Source organism: Cydia splendana, chromosome 19, assembly GCF_910591565.1.
Source record: "Cydia splendana chromosome 19, ilCydSple1.2, whole genome shotgun sequence".
Lineage (NCBI taxonomy): Eukaryota > Metazoa > Arthropoda > Insecta > Lepidoptera > Tortricidae > Cydia > Cydia splendana.
In genome coordinates this window covers 2,788,999-2,809,862 of record NC_085978.1, presented here as the reverse complement: position 1 = coordinate 2,809,862, position 20,864 = coordinate 2,788,999, and the positions used below count along the sequence as shown (strand labels likewise).

The following is a 20,864-nucleotide window of genomic DNA, read 5'->3' as shown; positions in this document are numbered from 1 at the left end:
CTTAATACCACCAAACAATGGATACCAAACATAAAAGACGACAAAACTGGTAAAAAGATATTTTCAAGATCTGAAATAATAGAAAAGGCAACTACATTTTTCAAAAACCTATATTCGGCAAAAGAAACGCGTCTACAAATAGAAACTACTAACCAAAACTCTACCTCTTTGGCTAGATTTTCAGTACATGAAGTAATGAAAAAAATGGAATCCCTTAAATCCGACAAAAGTAACGGGCCAGATGGAATACCAAATGAAGCAATAAAACTGGGCAAACACATACTAGCACCCCATATAACAACTTTATTTAACAAAATTTTAGACAGCAGAACAATTCCAGAAGAATGGGCAAAATCCGATATAATCTTACTTTACAAAAAAGGAGACCCGGCCAATATTGGAAATTATCGACCAATAAGTCTTCAGCCAAATATGTACAAACTCTTTGCTTCATGTCTTGAGAACCGCTTAGCCATGTTTACAGAGAAATTTCAGCCTCCAGAACAAGCTGGTTTCAGGAAAAACTTTTCCACAACAGACCACATTCACACTCTAAATTTGATAATAGAGAAATATATAGAGCGCAAAATGCCACTCTACCTGGCATTTATTGATTACGCCAAGGCCTTTGACTCTATATCACATAATAGTATGTGGAAGGCTCTAAATGAGTGTGAAGTACCATCGGAAACCATAGATCTTATAAAAGACATCTATTACAAAAGCAAAAGTCGTGTTAAATTAGAGAGACAAGGTTCTGAAATAAATATACGTAGAGGCGTTAGACAGGGTGACCCCCTATCACCAAGAATCTTTATAGCAGTCCTCCAAAGCGTGATGAAAACTCTGAACTGGGACAGAAAAGGAATAAATATAAATGGGAAACTTCTCAGTAATCTCCGTTTTGCGGATGACATCATACTTTTTTCTGAAACAGCATCTCAATTAGAAGAAATGATTAATGGCCTAAATGAAGTAAGCAGTGAGATCGGCTTAGAATTAAATACTACCAAGACCCAAGTAATGACGAACCACCATAAAATACCAATAAGTGTTAACAACAATACACTAGAATACGTTCAAAGCTATGTTTACTTAGGCCAACAGGTGTCATTCTCCGCAACAAGAATCGAAGACGAGGTCAAAAGAAGGGTTAACATTACATGGAATAAATTTTGGAGCAATAAAGAAACCCTAAAATCAAAGCTCCCTATGAAGCTCAAGAAAAAAGTTATCGACTCTTGTTTACTACCCTGCCTAACATACGGCTCCCAAACCTGGATATATAATAAAAAAATAAAAAATAAAATTCAAGTAAGTCAGAAAGCAATGGAACGGAGTGTACTTAATATAAGATTAAAAGACAGAAAAAGAAACACTGAAATAAGAAATATCACAAAAATAATAGATGCTTGGAACACTCTAAAAAACTTAAATGGAAATGGGCCGGCCATATAGCGCGCATGGACAAAGAAAAATGGACACAGAGAATAACTACTTGGCAAGGACCAGCAAACAAAAGAAAAAGAGGTAAACCGAGAGAAAAATGGATTGACGAAATTATAAGAAAAGCCGGCAAAGACTGGATCACAAAAGCACAGGATAGACAGGCGTGGAGCAAAATGGAGGAGGCCTTTACCCGTTGAGGGGTCCATATTGAAAAACTTGCAATTAATAATTTTAATAATTTAATGTGTTAATATATTTATAAATTTAGATTTTTAATAACAGCTTTAACATAATTAGTGATAGAATAATGTAATTGATATATAGAGAATGAAACTTGATTTCTGCATGGAACTACAATTTGTATTAAGTTAATTAATCATGGTTGGACGACAATTTAATAATCAATGTATAAATTTAATAATAATGTTATGCATGTTAATTAAGTACTTCATTATGGAAATAAAGAGGCTTTATTATTATTATTATTATAGACAGATAGATAGATACAGCCACGCCAGCGCTAATAGGGTATTTAACTAGGGGTCATCCATTAATTACGTCACACGAATTTCTAGGTTTTTTTACCCCTCCCCCCCTCCTTGTCACACTTGGTCACATTTGGCAAACCCCTCCCCTCTGGTGTGACGTCACATTTCTTCAACGAAATCGGCAATTATTAATTTAATATTATATCAAAAGATTTTTGACAAAAGAAATATTAGTAATTTTATAACCCAAAACTGACTAAGAAATAAAATTAAACGAATAAAAACGATTATCGTTTCAAAAACTTGTTATTTAAATGTATATTAGTGTATAAAATAATTTAAATAAGTACATTTTCGGTTACTGATGAAGTTAAAGTGACGTCACAAAGTTTGTGACTCCTCCTCCCCCTTGTCACAACATGTCACATTTTCTTGACCCCCTCCCTCCCCCTAAACGTGTGATGTAATTAATGGATGACCCCCTACTAGTCAAATCAATTTCTTTTTCGAACTGTCAAAACGATTTTGCTACTATATGGAATTTATATGAAACGCTAGCATGTGACGTCACGATCAAATTACCGACTCTTTATAGTTTTATACGGGTTTTAAAATAGAAATTGTGTCTAAAAATAACTGCTGTCTACGTTTCTCTATTAATTTTCTGGTGCTTTATTTCATGCGGTGTAAAATAATTTGTTTTCAATATAGTCAAATACCCTATATGACGAGATGCATTAATTTCATAATACAACTAAACTTAGCTACGTCTCACAAGAATCCTAAGTCATAATTGCTTCATTGACTCGAATCATCCGTCTCTCTCACTCCACTATAATATATTCGATGTTGGAGTGGTACGGATTATGAATGGAGCCCATTCATTGAGTCAGGGGTTAATAAGGTGAATCAACTCGTGATAATGTCTGAATCGCAAGATGACAATGTTAGTAATGCTCCTGTTTACTAGTAATGTCACATCTCATATAATATACCTACCTATACCGGCTATACCACAGAATAAATAATAGTACTAGGTACAGAAGACTCACTCTCTAACAAAACGCGTATGTTACGATCAAGACAGATATGGCCGCTAGGTGGCGACAGCGCCACGCGCGGCTTATGGCTAGCCACCAAAATTGGTGTGGAACGGATGTACTTTTAGCTACCTTTAGCAAAGCGACGAAATCGCGGAGTGAGCCACGCCTGCCTATACCCAAAGAGAATATAGTGTAGGTATAAAGTTGGATTGTCAAAGTAAATTATGTAGCCACTGTAAATTTACTGCCATCTTTCGACAGAAGATTAAAATAGATTTCCTCTTACGGATGGAACTGGCAATCCAGTTGTGTATGATCCGACTAAACGTCAAAAAAGTCCCTTGTATTAAAATCTGTTTGATTAATTTTCTTGAGCTGTGATCAGTTCAAAAGATCATCACTATATTCACTATGATGAAAAATAGCAAAATACCTATATAGTAAAATACTTATATGTGATTGCAAAACATCATCATCATCACATTCCACAATGAATCAGTGTTTGACTTTGATCAGATAGTTCCGGCTTCCTACAATTATTGAATCATAGCGTTATCTGTCTGGACTTGTCGGTACGATTTGAATATGACGTACGTGACGCCGTATTGCGAAACTGGTGACGTACTTTATGTCGCTACATTGAAGTTTAACCAATACAATAGCATTTTATTTAGCTCTTTGAACGCCATGCCTATCCGGACGATATCAGCCTGTCAGTTGTTCGGAGCTGTCAAATTTTTCGTTTAACTGACAGGCTGATATCGTCCGACGAACTGGTAATCTGTGGGCCCATCATCGTGAACCTTGTCGAAATAGGGTATTTGACTACTAGTCAAATCAGTTTCTTTATTCGAACTGTCAAAACGATTTTCCTACTATGGAATTTATATGAAACACTAGCATGTGACGTCACAATCAAATTACTTAATACTCTTTATAGTGTTATACGGGTTTTAAAATAGAAATTGTGTCTAAAAATAACTGCTGTCTACGTTTCTCTATTAATCTTCTGGTGCTTTATTTCATGCATGGTGTAAAATAATTTATTTTAAATACAGTCAAATACCGTATACACTACGAAGGTTGATATTAGGCTATAGACGCGCGCGTCAGTTGACGTCTTTAGCAATGAAAAGGTTAATACAAGTAAGTACTTGAGCCATTTGGATAGTCATTTCGATCGCCGTATTTTTTGTTGGAGTCTTTAGGCTAAGTTTTGCGAAGCAGCAACAAAACTCCCATTAGGTAATCTCTCCACTCTCACCCTAGACCAAACGCTTCGACTTCAACTCTCTCCGTAGCCGAAAAGAAGAGACTTATTATAACAACCATCTACATGTGTTCGTTCAAATTCTTAGCACAAAAAACACAATCGTACTAAATGTTGTGCATAAATCATCAAGTATGGAATGTATGTGTTTAAAAATTGTTTACTGTTTTCTCGTGCGACAAATTTTTAATTCAACACTGAAAGAAATGTTTTCATAACAGTAACAATATTTTAACTTCCAACTTGGGGCTTGTGAACTATGTGTTGTCCACCGGCAAAATTTATGCGATGATCGGAATTTATTACTTCATTACTTAAGTTCAATTATTTTTTTAATTACTCAATGAGTTAGACTAATTATTATTCAGTGAAATTGTTTTATTCAACGATTGTTACGGCTGTTATGAGTGCTTGGGCATTAGAAACGCGTAAAAACGGGTGATTAGTAACAAAACGCTAACACTACAATAACACAGTGTTGTTCGGTTCGCTGCCCTATAGGTAACGGTATTTAGCGAGCAGCTAACTAAACGCAATGCAATCGTTTGTTTATCTTTACGGATACCTCGTTTTTCAGTTATTTATACCATAGTAGACTAACAGTAGCATAACTTGAACGTATTGCGTATAGAAAACGGCAATTTGCCTTTTTCTACAGCGTACCTACCTAAGTAATGAGGGCTTCCGCGATCGAGTTTTTCACTAGATGACAGCACCGTGGCGAGAGGTCTAGCTGTCATAATCCACCAATCATGTTTAACCATGTTTTTTTTATTGGTGGATTTTGACAGCAGCTGTCAAAAAGTCCTCTCTTCACGGTGCTGCCATCTAGTGAAAATCTCGATCGCGGAAACCCTCATTAGCGAGCTGCTAATTAAACGCATTGCAATCGTGTTTATCCTTACGGTGGTTATCGTGGTTATCTTTTTTTCAGTTATTTCATACCATAATAGAGGCAAATTGGCATATAGAATGTGAGTTGCAGTAGCGTATTACATTTACAGTTTGTCGTTGAGGGCAGGGCAGTCAAGTGAGCAGCGAACAGGGACACCAAAGCACGGCGGCTTTGAAGTCAACTCTGATAACCAGACATCGTAAATTTTATAGCATTTTCTGTGCACCGGAGTGGTGTTAACGGAATTGGTATAAACAATTTCAACCCTAATGATTAATTAGCGTTAATTACGTTAATATTAACCTTAATTTACCATTTCAGTTGGAATCATCTATACCAATTCCGTTAACACCACTCTGCTGGACCAAAAATGCAATACAATTTACGATGTCTGCTGATAACTCTCATTTCCTTATTTATGTTTTATTTAGCACATGGCTTCCTTATACATACCTATATACCTACTTCTTAGAGTTATCAAAAAACTTGGCTGGACACGCTACCGCGTGTCTAGATTAAAGTACCTATGAATATATCAATATCATTTGATATTTACCAGTCGCTTTTCGGTGAAGGAAAACATCGTGAGGAAACCGGACTAATCTCAATAAGGCCTAGTTTCCCCTCTGGGTTGGAAGGTCAGATGGCAGTCGTTTTCGAAAAACTAGTGCTTACGTCAATTCTTGGGATTCGTTGTCAAGTGGACCCCAGGCTCCCATGAGCCGTGGCAAAATGCCGGGGTAACGCGAGGAAGAAGAAGAAAAAGAATATATAAAGCGATTGAAAACGAAACTGTTCTTTACCATTGTTTAGTAGAGGCCATCAGTTGTAAACTTCGCGTCAATAGGGAGTATTACTGCAATGTTCTGCCGCCAGAGTGCAGCACTAATTTGTTTAGTAAACCATAGAGTAACTTATACATACTAGACCTTAAACAGTTTTTTGACAAGTTTTCACTATCACGAAGGTCATAACATTGATGCACCAAGGCGGTTGGTTTACAGGTGGCCTACCGCGAAACGCAAAATCTAAATGTCTTTATCTGCCTCTCTATCGATCGAATAAGCAAGAGTGATAGAGAGGCAGAAACCGAACTTTCGATTGTCGTGTTTCACGGTAGGCCAAGTGATTGACCTAGTAACGCATGAAGTATCATTGATGATGTCAATGATGTTTGTTTACTGTGTGCTAGTGGTGCCACCTACGCAGAGCTTTGCCTAATATTCCCTATTGATCTTCAAATTGGCTCCTCATTCTTAAACGGTAGTTAACGATCACTGGCACTCACGTTTACCGCATTGTAAAACACTTGGTTATCTAATCTATGAGTCAGTTCTGTCAGCAGCGGTGTGCTCAGGGCGTCGACCCACATACGTACACGAAACTGACCTTCCTGTGCTAATGGGAGTTCCGAAATCGGGGAAGAATGTTCCGAAACGTGTTGTATGACTTGTATCTTATTGACTTTAAATACCACTTGCAGGCCAATGATGGTTTCCGCGATCGAGATTTTCACTAGATGGCAGCACCGTGACGAGAGGTCTTTTTGCCAGCTGCTGTCAAAATCCACCAATAAAAAAAACATAGTTAAACATGATTGGTGGATTATGACAGCTAGACCTCTCGCCACAGTGCTGTCATCTAGTGAAAATTTCGATCGCGGAAACCCTCATTCAAACGTACACTGACATAAGAATGATGTTTGAATCATGTTATTTAGTTATCTTGCGTCTTTCCCGCGCCAATCTCGTACGGACACTAGTAGGTTACGAGCGAAATGCATAAAACAAGGGATGTACCGACTAGTCGGGAAAGCCGACTATCCGGCCTCATTTGTAGTCGGTGATCAGTCGGCGACTAGTCGGCAAAAATGGCCGATTAGTCGGCAAAAAAAAAATAAACAGCAAATATTTACCATAAACTTTCCACCTATTTTACCCAAAATCCTATTTAGGGTGCTAACGAAAACTCTTGTTCGTATTATTGCCCGTGTGGTCGCCTTCTTATGTCCGATTGTCCGGTTGTCGTATGAATAGTCTTAGGATTTTTTTTTGCGTTAATGTAATATGATGAATAGCGCGACGCAGGGGAAAAACGATTGTTTTTAAGTGATCTGAACCGAACTTAAACGAAACTAATGATCTGGCCGACTAACCGACTAGTCGACCGACTATCGGCCATCCGAGCGCCGATTAGTCGGCTAGTCGGCCAAATCAATAGTCGATACATCATTAATAAAAACTGAATGACATCAGTTAAAATAAATGTCATTCTGATATCAGTGTACGTTCTAATTGGCCTGCTAAACACAACTTGGTTACCGTAAGGTGCTAGTATTGACTGGTAGAGAATGTCTTATGGCATTAAGTCCGCTTTTTATACTGTAAATGTGCAATAAAGTTTTAAGTAATCATGCAAAACCAAAAAGACAATTGATATTGATACTTAATTACAGGTTGGACACCATATGTCCATGTTCCATGTATGTATGTATGTGTGTCCATGTATGTGTGTATGTGTTGGATCATAGTTGTGGTACAGCGTATTCGAATTTTATTTATTCGATCTGGTTAGATATGGATCATCTGCTATTATCATAACAAGCATTTCTTCAACCAAAAATGTCACTCTTGACACTGACAGATCAGATCCATATCTAAATCTAAATCGAATAATTAAAATTCGAATACGCCCGTTGGGTTGCTTTACGATAAGTATAGGTACCTAAGTACTAATACTCTAGGAAAACATTTTTTTGCTATCCTCTTATTATTCTTTGTCAAAAACTAAACCAAATTTAAATGTTCCTTAATTAAAACAATTAGCAAATATTTCCCTCCAGCAACCAGCTAAAGTGAAACCGATAGAATGCTAATGCTAGCATTCATCGTTGAACAATGCCCTAGGTCGACGTACTGACTGACAGACGCACAGACAATAGCTTTCCCTTGTAATAGATACTTTAGGTGAAGGGTAATTGAAGGTTTCTGGTTTGTTCTTAGTGTTTAAGGGAAAAAGAATATCTTGCTAATTAGCATGTACAGTCGCCATCAGATATATCGGAGCGGCCAAGGTGTTCACAATATCTGAACACGCGCTCTAACGCCCTGACAATAGAGGCGTGTTCCGATATTTGTGAGCACCTTGGCCGCTCCGATATATCTGATGGCGACTGTACCTTATCTTATCTTATTGTTTTCGGGGGCCCTTGCGGATACACTTCGACCCATAGGGATCTTTAGTGCAATTACTCCCTAGAGAAGATCCGTCAACTACTCAAGAGTTTTTCCCACCATATCCATGTGCCGGATGATGGAGCTCATGGGTAGCGTTTTAAAGTCCTTTGGTTCCAGATATCCTGCTCCAAAGTCCTTCATTCTTTGTCGGGCGAGGGCATGACATTCACACATTAGGTGTTTTACTGTTTCTTCCTCTTCGCCTGTAGCTATGTACCTATAGTTTGACCCCCTTTAAACTTTTGAACGCCATCTGTCAAACCCAGCAAGAACGTCATACACACGCCAATGTTGCCATAAGCTAGCAAATATAAACCGTACCTACTGGAAACGTTAAAGTTTACTAATAACGTACGCCATAGGACTTATACATATAGAGTTCTTGGCGCCAACTTCTTACGACGCCTTTAAAGGTTTTTGGCGTTCAAAGGGCTAAGGGATATGGAATTGCTAATTTGCATGAAACGTTTTACCCCCGTTAAGAAAACAGCAAACCTCTTTCATTTAATTTTTAACAAGCAGAAACGTCTGCGAACGATGCTATTATATAAGCTTAGAATAAATTTAAAAGTGGAAAACACAATCATAATTTCAAAGACAGACAGACAAGACAAGACAGTCATTTTTCCACTTTTAAACCTCTGTTAAATATTGTATTTTTCAAACAAAGCACAAATGTCGAAATGGCGGAAGGGACAAACGGTTATTAACAGCATTTTAGATTTGACGGAATTTTATGAACAACACTATTCTTTTCGCTCGCTTACTGGACAATTTTTATTTTTTACTGTGGCTATGGACAAGAGCTCTTTAAGAAACTCCACAGCGACCAGTCGTACAGTACTCTCGTTCGCCCACGAAACTTACCAAGAAACTGCAATAGGCTACTTTCCTAATCAGCTTCTTTTTTAGAACTGTCAAAACGATTTGCTAATATGGAATTTATATGAAAACAAGTATAGTGACGTCACGATCAACTCGCCTACTTTTTGTATTTCCATCCGATTAAACCACCCGATCCGATCCGATTAATTAGGTTTGAGTAAATAGAAACTGTGTTTAAAAATAACTGCTATCTAGGTATGTTTCTCTAATAATTATCTGGTGCTTTATATCGTGCACGGTGTGAAATAATTTATTTTAATTAGAGGAAACTTCCCTATTTTGATTTGTTAAAATAATAGTACATTACTACAGAGGCCGGGACGAAAGGGGTTGCCGGCCGAAGACATATAGACGGCCGAGCGAAGCGAGGCCGGATAGGTCTGAGCGCGGGCAACCCCATTTCCCGCCGAGGTATGTATAGTGCTTTTCTCAAACATGCAATGAAATAAATAAAATAAAAAATCCACGAAACCCAAGTTTTATTTATAGAAAAAACTAAAAGTAAACTACACCCAAAATATAACCAACACGTACCTATATCATTATCACGCGTATGTTTTACACGAGTCGTGTATTTTTACTAACCGTATATTTTCATGTATCTTTGATTTTTTCGCCTTGTATCCGTCTGACTGTCGTTTTCGTCACATAAGTTTACATAGTATTTCATGTTGATATCATGTTTCACATACATCGTTGCTTTATGCATGGAGTAAATAAGTATAATTTCCACAGTGTTGACGAATTTGTAGTTACATTCATTTAAAATATGCCACAAAACTGCTACTAATAAACTGTAAGCCATTTTTCTTAGTTTCTCAAATAATAAAATTGCCATAAGCAACCATATACATACTTCGTCTTTGACTTGGCGGCAGAGGCAACAAGTTATTAAAATCAATTCTGCTTACGCTGCCAATTCCAACACCTACGATTACAATTAATATTAATTTCATTATTTCGTCGGAACTCATATTAAAGTCAAAAAATCAACAACGCACCATAAATCCAATAAAACAGAATGAATATTTTTCAACTTTACCTCCATAACAATTTAAAAAATATAACTACGCGTGTTTGAGTAGACCTTTTTACCGCTAACGTTTAGATGAAATATTTTAAATGTTTTTATTTGTGTAGTTAAATTGATAATTTAAAATTATAAAATTATAGAATGTATTATTTATTAAGTTCATGTTGATTTTATACTAATAAAACTGCAAATTATAGCAAACATATTGTTTTTTGTTTTTTTTTATAGGCGTAGTGGCAGAGTGTCATTACGAACCATAAAGCAAATACTGCCTCTAGTTTTTTTTTATGGATGAATGCCACGATGCTGTGTCACAAATAGTGAAATGTGTCTGTGAAATGAAAATTAAAAAAGAGGACTTTGCCGGCCTAGGCCTGCAAGATGTGTATGAAATTCCATTAACGTCCTTTTGTCCTAGCCGCACCTGAAACGTCATACTTCGCAGCCTATTATAAGGAACATAACATCAATATTTCATTGCATGTTTGAGAAAAGATTCAAAATACGAATATAATTCGGTATTTAATATTTTAAAGTCTCTGGGCGGCTACTCCGCTAGTTATTATAAACCTTACCATAATCAATGGGCGTTTTCTATGACGTAAACATAAAGAAACAATGAGTGACGTCACAGCCTAGGCAACACCTTAACGATCGTAAAAGCGTGTCATCGTAAAACGGAACGGACGGAAATACCCATTAAGTCAAAATCCCCATTCATCCTTAAATAAAAATCAATAAAAGGACCTTATATTATCAGTAATAAAAGCTATTTTTCAAAAAACAATCGGCAAAAACAAAAAATCCAATAACTCTTATTGAAAAGTTCTAGCAACTTTGCAAATTTTGTGAAATAAGAATCTTATTAGAAGATGTGTAGAGTTGATAATCGAATGTAGAGTTTTGGTTGTGAGTATGTTAATAATGTAAGTGAATGATGTGGTCAAGTAACGTCAACGCCCGCGCAAGGTGAACAGGTTGCGAAACAGTTCAATCATTCAATGAATGAATGAATGAGTGAATCACGTTCGCTTTTTGTGAGGATCCGTTATGATCTCTCCTCTCAAAAAAGTTGTTGTCGTTAATCGGTTTTATGAAAAAGGTGCCAAGCTTATGCTCAATCAAAAATAAATAGATTTACACACATGTATTATTAAATCTCTCTCTGATTAGGATAATAAGCTGACACTTTACAATACACTTCACATGTAGATTTATTTTATGTCTAATGAACTAAACTGTACCTAATTTTACAACCCAGATACTAAAATATTATATTTAGCTAGTTATAGTATATACATATAGTTAGGTTTCCTAATCTGCCCAATGGACCTGCCCTTTTAGCACAAAACCAGAGAGATTGGGGCCGATGGGAAAAGTCCAGGCCAATTTCTTTGACAATTCCAGATTAAGCCAGCGCGGAGCCTGTAACAAATAATATCAAGAGGCTCTTCAAAGAGTCTTTGATAACACCAACTTAATATTAGATTAAAAAAATCAAATGACGTTTTTTAAGGGCAATCATATTAATCTTATGTCATAATAGGGTATAATTTGACTACTCGTACTAGTCAAATCGGTTTCTTTTTCCGAACTGTCAAAACGATTTTGCTAGTATGGAATTTATATGAAACACTATAGCATGTGATTTCACGATCAAATGACCTACTCTTTATAGTTTTATACGGTTTTAAAAATAGAAATTGTGTTTAAAAATAACTGCTGTCTACGTTTCTCTATTAATCTTCTGGTGCTTTATTTCATGAATGGTGTAAAATAATTTATTTTAAATACAGTCAAATACCCTATTATGTCCAGTTACTTATTTTGACGAAAATGCCATAAACAAGCAAGTCAGATACACGCAATGGTGTGGTAATGCTTATATTTTGTTATTTACGATATCTACATAACATTTACGAAAGTTTATAATCCACACAAAACAACTCGTTAAAATACTATTACAAAGCCTACATAACAGTTCTAATAACCTTTAAACTTTGTACTTTTTTGCAAGTAATCACATGTTTTCACTATGATCGTAACATTACTGTTGACAAACTTATATATTGCAGTCGGATAACGACGGAACTAAAATACTTTCATATAAATGTTGATATTTTCTTTAATAGTGGCGCCTAAGTGATGTGAAATTTACGTTTGTGTTTAGTGGTATGCAGATTATTGCAGATTTAAATGTCAATTGCTGTTATTATTATGCAATAATTGTGCGTAAAAATGTTCTTATGAAATTACTGGTAATACGAGTAGCACAAGCTTTGCGACAATCTAATATACAGGGTGTCCCTAGCCATTGGACAAAGCCGAAATGTACATATGCATTAGGGTATTTAGAACCAGTATACAAAGTATCATAACAATCAGTGTAGCGGTTACGAAGACATTAACGAATTATAATATTACGATTTTTTTTACTTTGGAGCAACCTGTATGTGTTAGTAGCTCCTGAGAGTCCTGAGGTAATAAATAAGTAGTATGAAACCTTCTTCGACCCCTTTGATTATCTTTTTTATTTATGACATTAATAAGATTCTGACTTTTCACAAATGTCATCATGGCCGCACATTTTCAAACAAATTGTCAAAAGCACTGCCAATGATTAATACAGTATGTTTCTTTTTGTTGTCGATTATTGGTAATAACTTTTGTGTGATTTTTTTTTTAATTTTTGTTTTAATTAAAACATATTACCGTTAGAGCATTTCTGAGAAGTAACGCTACGTGGGCTTTCAGGATTTGACCAATGGCTAAGGTCATCCTGTATATTTATCTAGGTCGCAGAATAAGTAATCCCTAGATCCTAGGTAATCATGTATCATGTATATTAGGTAATTTAAATAATCACATTGTTCGCAAAAAAGGTTATTCTTCGACGAAAACATTATGCCGTTGACTACACCACCTTGTCACTATAGAAAAGGGTATAAAAAAATAACAATATTCTCACCTTTTACAAGAATTACATATGTACTCACTTGGGTCATAATCTCATAATACACATTTTATTGTATGCTTAACTCGTTCGCGTCTTTCCTGTAGACATCACAAAGTAATGAGAATCAAAAACTATTCAGGTATTAGGTACCTACGCTGCATCTCTACAGGCAGAATACATTTGTTCAGTACTTGAGACTCAAATAAAAAAATATTTGTACCCACAGGTCGTTAACTTTTTACTATATCACCCACAAAGACCTTTTTCTGCTTAGTTTTGCCCGTTTAGACCATATTAGAGATTAATGTAGCACTGTACAAAATCAGTAGCTATCTAGAAATCAAGTTCCTGCGCACATCAGCCCAACGGACATTTGCGCGGATTGCGAATCAACTTCCTCTGCTCATGTTTCAGCGCACAGTGCGCATTATGCACGCGCATCCTGAAACATGGCGCCGCGGGGCATGCGCTGAACCGTGGTTTATTAATGTATCTCCAAGGCAATAGTATATATCTCGTATGCCTAAACTTACTTACTTCGTTGGCTAAGCGGAACAATCAGTACACCTTATAAAACAAAGTCCCCCGCTGACTCTGTCTGTTTGTGTGTTTGTATGTTCGCGATAAACTCAAAAAGTACTGTTCGGATTTTCATGCGGATTTCAGGGTCCATAAATGTTCATTATCCAAATGTACGTACGCTTACATTACTGAAGACCCCATACTCAGTTTCTTATTGTCTTTTCTATTGTTACAGTGGATCAGCCCAGAGAAATCCGTGGAGTATTCCCGAGAGATTCGACCACCGTTGGTCATCCCTCGCATCACGCAGTACCGTGCGCCGAGGAGAGATACTCGCACTGTCGCCTCTAACTATGAGGTAAATAAATATAAGATAAGATAAGTCAATATAGTAAATGATTAGATAATATTTAATCCGTCAAGCGTAAGACTTGAGATTCGAACGCCGTTGACCAACGGCCGTTGGTCATCTCTCGCATCACACAATATAGAAAGACACTCGTCGCACCGTCGGCGTCGCCTCTTTGAGATATCATTTTACACTCATGGACAAATTTAGAGGAACGAAAAATAAGAGTTTCGTTACTACTTAATTATGAAATTACTTTAGGTGCTGTAATCCAGTAATTAAACCTTTTTTTGCGTTCCTCTAAATTTAGTATACCTAGTAGTTGATTTGATGATACTCCGTCAAGTAAGACTAGAGATTCGACCACCATTGGTCATCCCTCGCATCACGCAGTACCTAACGTGCGCTGAGGAGAGATACCCTCATCTTCCTCTCATACTACATATTGCTAGACAATTTAGGAGCAGACCTCCTGAATAATATATGGCTGGATATACGCCCTTGGCTTGGGCAATGGTAAGCTCTTTTAAACATCTTAGCGTCAACAAAGTCACAGCTTTTCGGGCTTGAAATTTAAGCTTCGAATAGTTGTTTAAAACTTGGAAAACCAGGTTAGTAACTTTAAAAAACTTATGTTATATTTTGTATATGTTATACAAATCAATTTTATTAATGTTGTCCTCAAGGTAACTATATAAATTATATAATCCAGCATTCACTACAATCGTGGTATGCACGTAAATCAAACGAATCAATTACTATGTCTATTTAATTGGCGTCTAGTAGCCACCACACCCTATAGTTTCGCTTAAAGAGGTTATTACATTTACCTTCTTGTCGGACTCTTTCTGCTGAGTGACACCACAGATCTACAATCAGTGGCGGATTTGCCTTAAGGCCCAGTAGGCCCGGTCCTAAGGCGGCAAGATATTTAGGGGCGGCAAATTGTGACAAAAAATTGGATGATGATAACAAGAAATAACTCAAAATGTAGTCAATATGATGGGTGCTGAGAAAGGGGCGGGTAAAGGCCTGGGACCTAGGGCGGCAAAGACTCCACTGTGTACAATGACGCTTGCGCTTAATAAAAGAATTTGAAGAGTGTAAAAGGGAAGCCATTACGGATATGAACATTTCATGGGGTTGAAATAGGCAGACTAAAAATGAAAAACGTGATTCACGTTTGAGCTTCATAGGTATAGGTCGCTAGCGGCCGCTTGAATCTACCAAAAGTAAGGTTAGCGGACTGAAAAATACGGAAACCTGTATTCAGGAGATACCGTGGATGATTATATTTTGAAATATACTGCTGCAAATAATTTATGCTATCACATATTATTTATAAATTTTATACACACTCTGACGTCATTCCGATTTTGCTCGCACTTTAGATTTTTGACAGGCAATCTTGTTCATTGTACATCTGTGGCTGAAACAGAGAAAGGTATATGTTATTTCTTTCTCCATCTTAGCAGCAAGATAACAGAAAGTGCCCGATTAAAACGTAGATGTAATAACCCCTTAAGGCCTACAGATTACCAGTTCGCCGGACGATATCAGCCTGTCAGTTAAACGCAAAAGGTGACAGTTGACCGCGTTGAGCTGACCGCGGCCGAGGGCCTAAAAGTGGCCCAAAACGTCCTAAAGAGGCGTGCCTACGCGCGTCCGAGGCTGAAGGTCGAGCTGCGGGAGGTTAGTGCTCAGACAGAGAACAATAGTACAAGTCTCTGAATTCGATGGCCGCATTGATATAGAATAAGAACTGGATACCCAATCAGCCGCAAAAAATGGCCCCGCAAAAGTAACGTTAAAACAGATCACGCGTTACTTTTTCGTTTAGTCTTGTATGGACCGCTCAAATGTGAAGTTGTCAACAATGTCGTTAAAATATGCAAAAATAACAATGATAAAACAAGGCAAAAGCATGGAATGTATTTCTTTCGGTTAGTGCTTTGGATAGCATTACATAATTTATGTAATCTGGTGGTAATTTCATGGTTTTGAATAAATTATTTTGTTAGTACCAAAGAAGGGATGTGAAGGAACAAAAATCTAATGAGTCGATGTGAGGTTAATACTTTTTTATTTTTATATGGAATTCGTAACATATAATATTATGTTTAAATTCAAGATTTCCAAGAAAACTTATGCGACGTGCAGAGTGGACTGCTATTATAGCAAGAGATAGGGGTGATGCAGTTTTAAACAAAGGCAAAACGGCACTTGTGTGTTCAGCCCATTTCCTTGTTTCCGACATATACACGACCAATAAGGTCATCGACTAACTGTAAATGCTAAACCTGTCTGAACACAGTGACAACCACAGGATTTTTTGATAAAGACCATAACCAATCAGTACCAGTAGCGACCTAAATGTCCCCGTGCACTATATTGCAAAGAACTAAAGCGCGAAGAGTATTATGTAGATCTAAAATACACAGTTATTTAATAAGTTGAATTTATTTCAAGGAAAATAGTATTTAAAGACGAATGCTTACTTATTAAAAATAAATTTGTTTTATGATAACTTACAAGGGTTGTTACCATGAATTAATTTTATTTGAACTCCCGATCAAATTAAATTTGTTTCATTTATTACTTTGATTTTTCTGTACAGTAATACCTATTAAAATGTACCAAAGGGACTCTATTCGTTCATTATTCTCGTTTGACGTTGTTTGACGTAAATACAATGGTGACGTTACGTTTAGTGCCATCGGACTTAAAAGTTTTAACAGTGTTGGTACTAATGTTTACAAATTTGACACTTAATGCTTACGACAGTAAGTTCTTTTCCGTACAAAATATTTATCTTGACTCAAAATTTACGTAAGCGTTTTTATCATCAATGCAAATTTTCCGCTAATGTCATTCTGACCCACATTTTGTTGACGTTTTTGTTCCGCTCTGTGTGTCTATTTCTAATATTAAGTCAGTGGATGGCCGAAATGCCGAGCCCCGCGTGGAGCCGAAGGCCCGTAGCTTCCGACTTATGCATGCTTCCTGAAAATTCCACAAGTATCTTAAGGGGCCCACAGATTACCAGTTCGCCGGACGATATCAGCCTGTCAGTTAAACGCAAAATTTGACAGGTCCGAAAAACTGACAGGCTGATATCGTCCGGCGAACTGGTAATCCGTGGGCCCCTTTAAACAGTTGACAACTGACAGGCTGATATCGTCCGGCGAACTGGTAATCTGTGGGCCCCTTTAAACAGTTGACAACTGGCAGGCTGATATCGTCCGGCGAACTGGTAATCCGTGGGCCCCTTTAAACAGTTGACAACTGGCAGGCTGATATGGTCCGGCGAACTGGTAATCTGTGGGCCCCTTTATGTTTCGCAAAATAACCTAGTGAATAACGTAGTAGGTACCTAAAGAATTACATGTTCAACGGTGATAAATTCTTGCTATTTATTTACCTACCACGATTTCGTTTACAACATACATAAAACGGCCAAATACTAGCAAAGGGAATTGTTTTATTATAACAAAGGTAAATAAAGAATATTAATGACAGTTGTTTTTTTATAAATTTACTCTACACATCTAGTTTTTTTTACCCAGATAGAGATATTTACATATAGGGTGATATAGGTATATACCTAGATTATGTCAATGTTATAATATCCATTTTTGCTTCCGGGTAACCTCCTAAGGCCCAAGGTCCTACTTATAGTACTTATTCAGCTCGATGAAATTTAAATCATATTCAATTGGAACAGTCGCATTTGTTTTGTTTCGTTCAATTTTCAAACAAAACCAAAATCGGCTCTATTCCCTGCACGAAAGGTTCAAATTTCAGTGGCAAATTCAGGATTTTTCATTTGTATGCCTTAGGAGGAAATGATAAAAATTTTGAATTTTCCCTTTTGTTTATAAAAAAAACTGCATTACTTACCCGTTCCTCTTTATTTAGCATACCTAATTAATTGCTGAACATATATAAATAGTCTGTCAAGCCATTTCCGTCAATAGAAAACAGCGGCAAAACAATTTTGGCGCTTTGGGTATCGTCCCATAGATAATTTGAATTTTGCACCTTTTTCTACTGACAAAGTTGTTTGACAACCACAACCTTAGAGGGTATAACCAAACGGAGTAGCCATTAACAGGCGTTCCCCTCTGTCGAAAATAGGCGGCCAATGGTCCTACACATTGTACGGACTGACGTTTGTCTGACATGGCTATATTTACGTTACGTATACATTTGGACGTGCCCCTCCCCCGTAAAAATCGGCAGACTGTTTTGTACCGAAAATTACAGACAAGGCGTCTCCGGTTGGTTATATCGTCTAAGGCCACAACCGAAGACAGAACCGCAGCAACATAAAAAGTTTGATGAACTAGTTTGATGTATCCAAAAGGTACTGAAATACACAATACAGTACGTAGCGGCCCCCCTTTTTTTAATACCTATCGTTAAATTTACGTGCACGTTGATGGGCTCCTAAAAATATACTGTCATTGGTTTCCCCGTGCATTTTTCAATTGTTTTATGGTCACTTGTGTTCAGCACCAAATTTGTCCACACTATGGTCGTGAGTCAACCAGTCAACGGTGAATTTGCATCGAACGTTGTCTTAAATTATGCGCAAGCGCTGCGCTCATAGTATGCGCTGTTTAACTAGGGTTGTCAACTCAATTGTTATTTATTTATTTCTGGAAGTTGTTGATGAAGGAGTTCCTGAGAAATCGTAAGGGCGTCCGCTAGCTGGCGCGTGCGCAGAGCGGGCCTGTAAAATTTACAGTAGCGCCCAATGTAAGGCGTATCCAGATTAGTAAATTTTTCGCCAATCTGATTAAATTGCCCGATTGAATCAGGAGGTGCGGACGCAAACGGCAATTTGGCTCGCTGATTCGATTGCCCGATCAAATCAGGAGGTGCGGACACAAAAATGCTAATGTTCGAAGCTAGTATCTATGGAATGCTAGGATCTGTACGTGCGTTTGTTTATGGTTCTAAAATTGGTAATTAAATTGTGTAGGTACGTGTAGACGCTAGATGAAATTGGCGCAAATTATTTTCCTGATCAAATCGGTCGGGCCGTCTGGATACCTCTTTATACATGCAGGACCCACAATGTCTCATTTTTTGGAAATTCTTTGCTATTTCGCAAATCATCTTTCCATTGCATAATTAAATACAGTCTGGTTAGGATAAAAGTCTAAAAATACTAGATTTTGCGGTTAACTTTAAGGAAAATATGTTGTTTTCCGCTAGCAACCCTAAAAACAAAATGGCGTCCAATACATCCGGCGCCGCTCATCCGTACAATGATCGAATGAGGTAAATCAGCGATTTGACTCGCGAATTTGTGAAACAGTCGTTATGGGAGTGAAATCGCATTGTTTAACGCGTGATTGGTTGTGTCTAATCCATTGAGATGTACCTACTTATGTCACAGTTATTTTAGTTGTTGTGTCTATTTTATTTACTTATTTACTGTTTTATATTTGTAATTCAGAGACAAGTTGTAGGTATTAAACTTTATAGTTAGGCTTTATAGTGTTAGAAAAACAAAAGACTAAAATAATGTTTTTCTAACACGTCATGATTTGTATTATTTGTATGTTTGATATTAATTATGTAAGTATTAAATAAAAAAGTTTTCTTCATTCAGAGATTATATACTTACCTAAATATTTTGGCCTTGTCGCTTTTTTCGGTGTTATTACTTTACATTCACAAAGTTGACAACATTGACAACATTTTAGTAACATGAAGCTTAAAATTTTACAAACCGAAAAAGCTGAACATTGTAATGTGAGATTTTTTTTAATGTAAAGCACTTAAACGCTACACCTACCTACACATTTAGTTATTGTATTTCTAAGCCATCTAGTGGACGGTGCTATATCCTCTTACTCCAATACTTTGTGTAGGAAATGTCTGTATTAATAATGAATAATGATCAATGTGTCAATAGCCGATACTTTATTGAACTAATACCAATACCAAAGAGAATAGATAGTATAGAGGGCTATTGCCATAGTACATTTTGTAGTCACGGTACATTTACTGCCATCTATCGACACACGATTAAAACCTAAAATAAAATTGAAAATGTATAAATTAATCAAAATATGTATACGGATAAATGATTTTTAATTTTTATTGTTCCATACTGACCCATGTTCTTTCACTGATATGTGTTCAAATTGTTAAATATCAAACGGTGTCGTCGACGCCATCTAGCCGAGAATAGGCCAAAAGGTATGACGCCATCTATTCGAGAATGACTTATTCTTGATTTGCGAGGCACGTTTTTTTCTTAGACTTTATTTATCTTATACGGAGTTACATATATCTTTGCCAATACCAATACATAGAATTGTTAACTTGGTGTCACGTATAGATGGCGCTCTCAATTGGACAGGTTGAATATCCTATGTCCCCTTATTTCATACTTTTTTTACCTATATTAATCGTACAATTTTAATTAATACTTTTCAACTATATGTACTCGTCCCATCCATAAAAACGCCAAACCGCAGAATAATATTCCAAGAATTACACAATACACAACTTCCGCTGTAAAATATTACTTTTAAAATGAGAATAAGTATAATCTCAATTTCTGTATCCTTTTTAACGGACTTCAAAATTTCGAAACTAAACTCAATTCATCTGGGTTCTTGTTCCATTATTATCTAGTATATCTTACGATGGAATCTCTCTCAGAATCATAAGGATTTGGGTGTATTTAGTGTTCCGTACAAAACTTTGTTCACGGAA

At 36.7% G+C, this 20,864-nt stretch overlaps 1 protein-coding gene across 3 annotated transcripts in view; it reads left to right on the top strand.

The window, feature by feature from the left end:
- The window catches only part of LOC134799864 (uncharacterized), a 68,299-nt gene that overhangs the window by 24,713 nt on the left and 22,722 nt on the right, over positions 1–20,864 (top strand). For all 3 annotated transcript variants that reach the window (XM_063772269.1, XM_063772270.1, XM_063772268.1), the window contains exon 2: positions 14,013–14,135. In XM_063772269.1, coding sequence (XP_063628339.1) covers positions 14,013–14,135 — 123 coding nt within the window. The remainder of the gene's footprint in view (positions 1–14,012; positions 14,136–20,864) is intronic.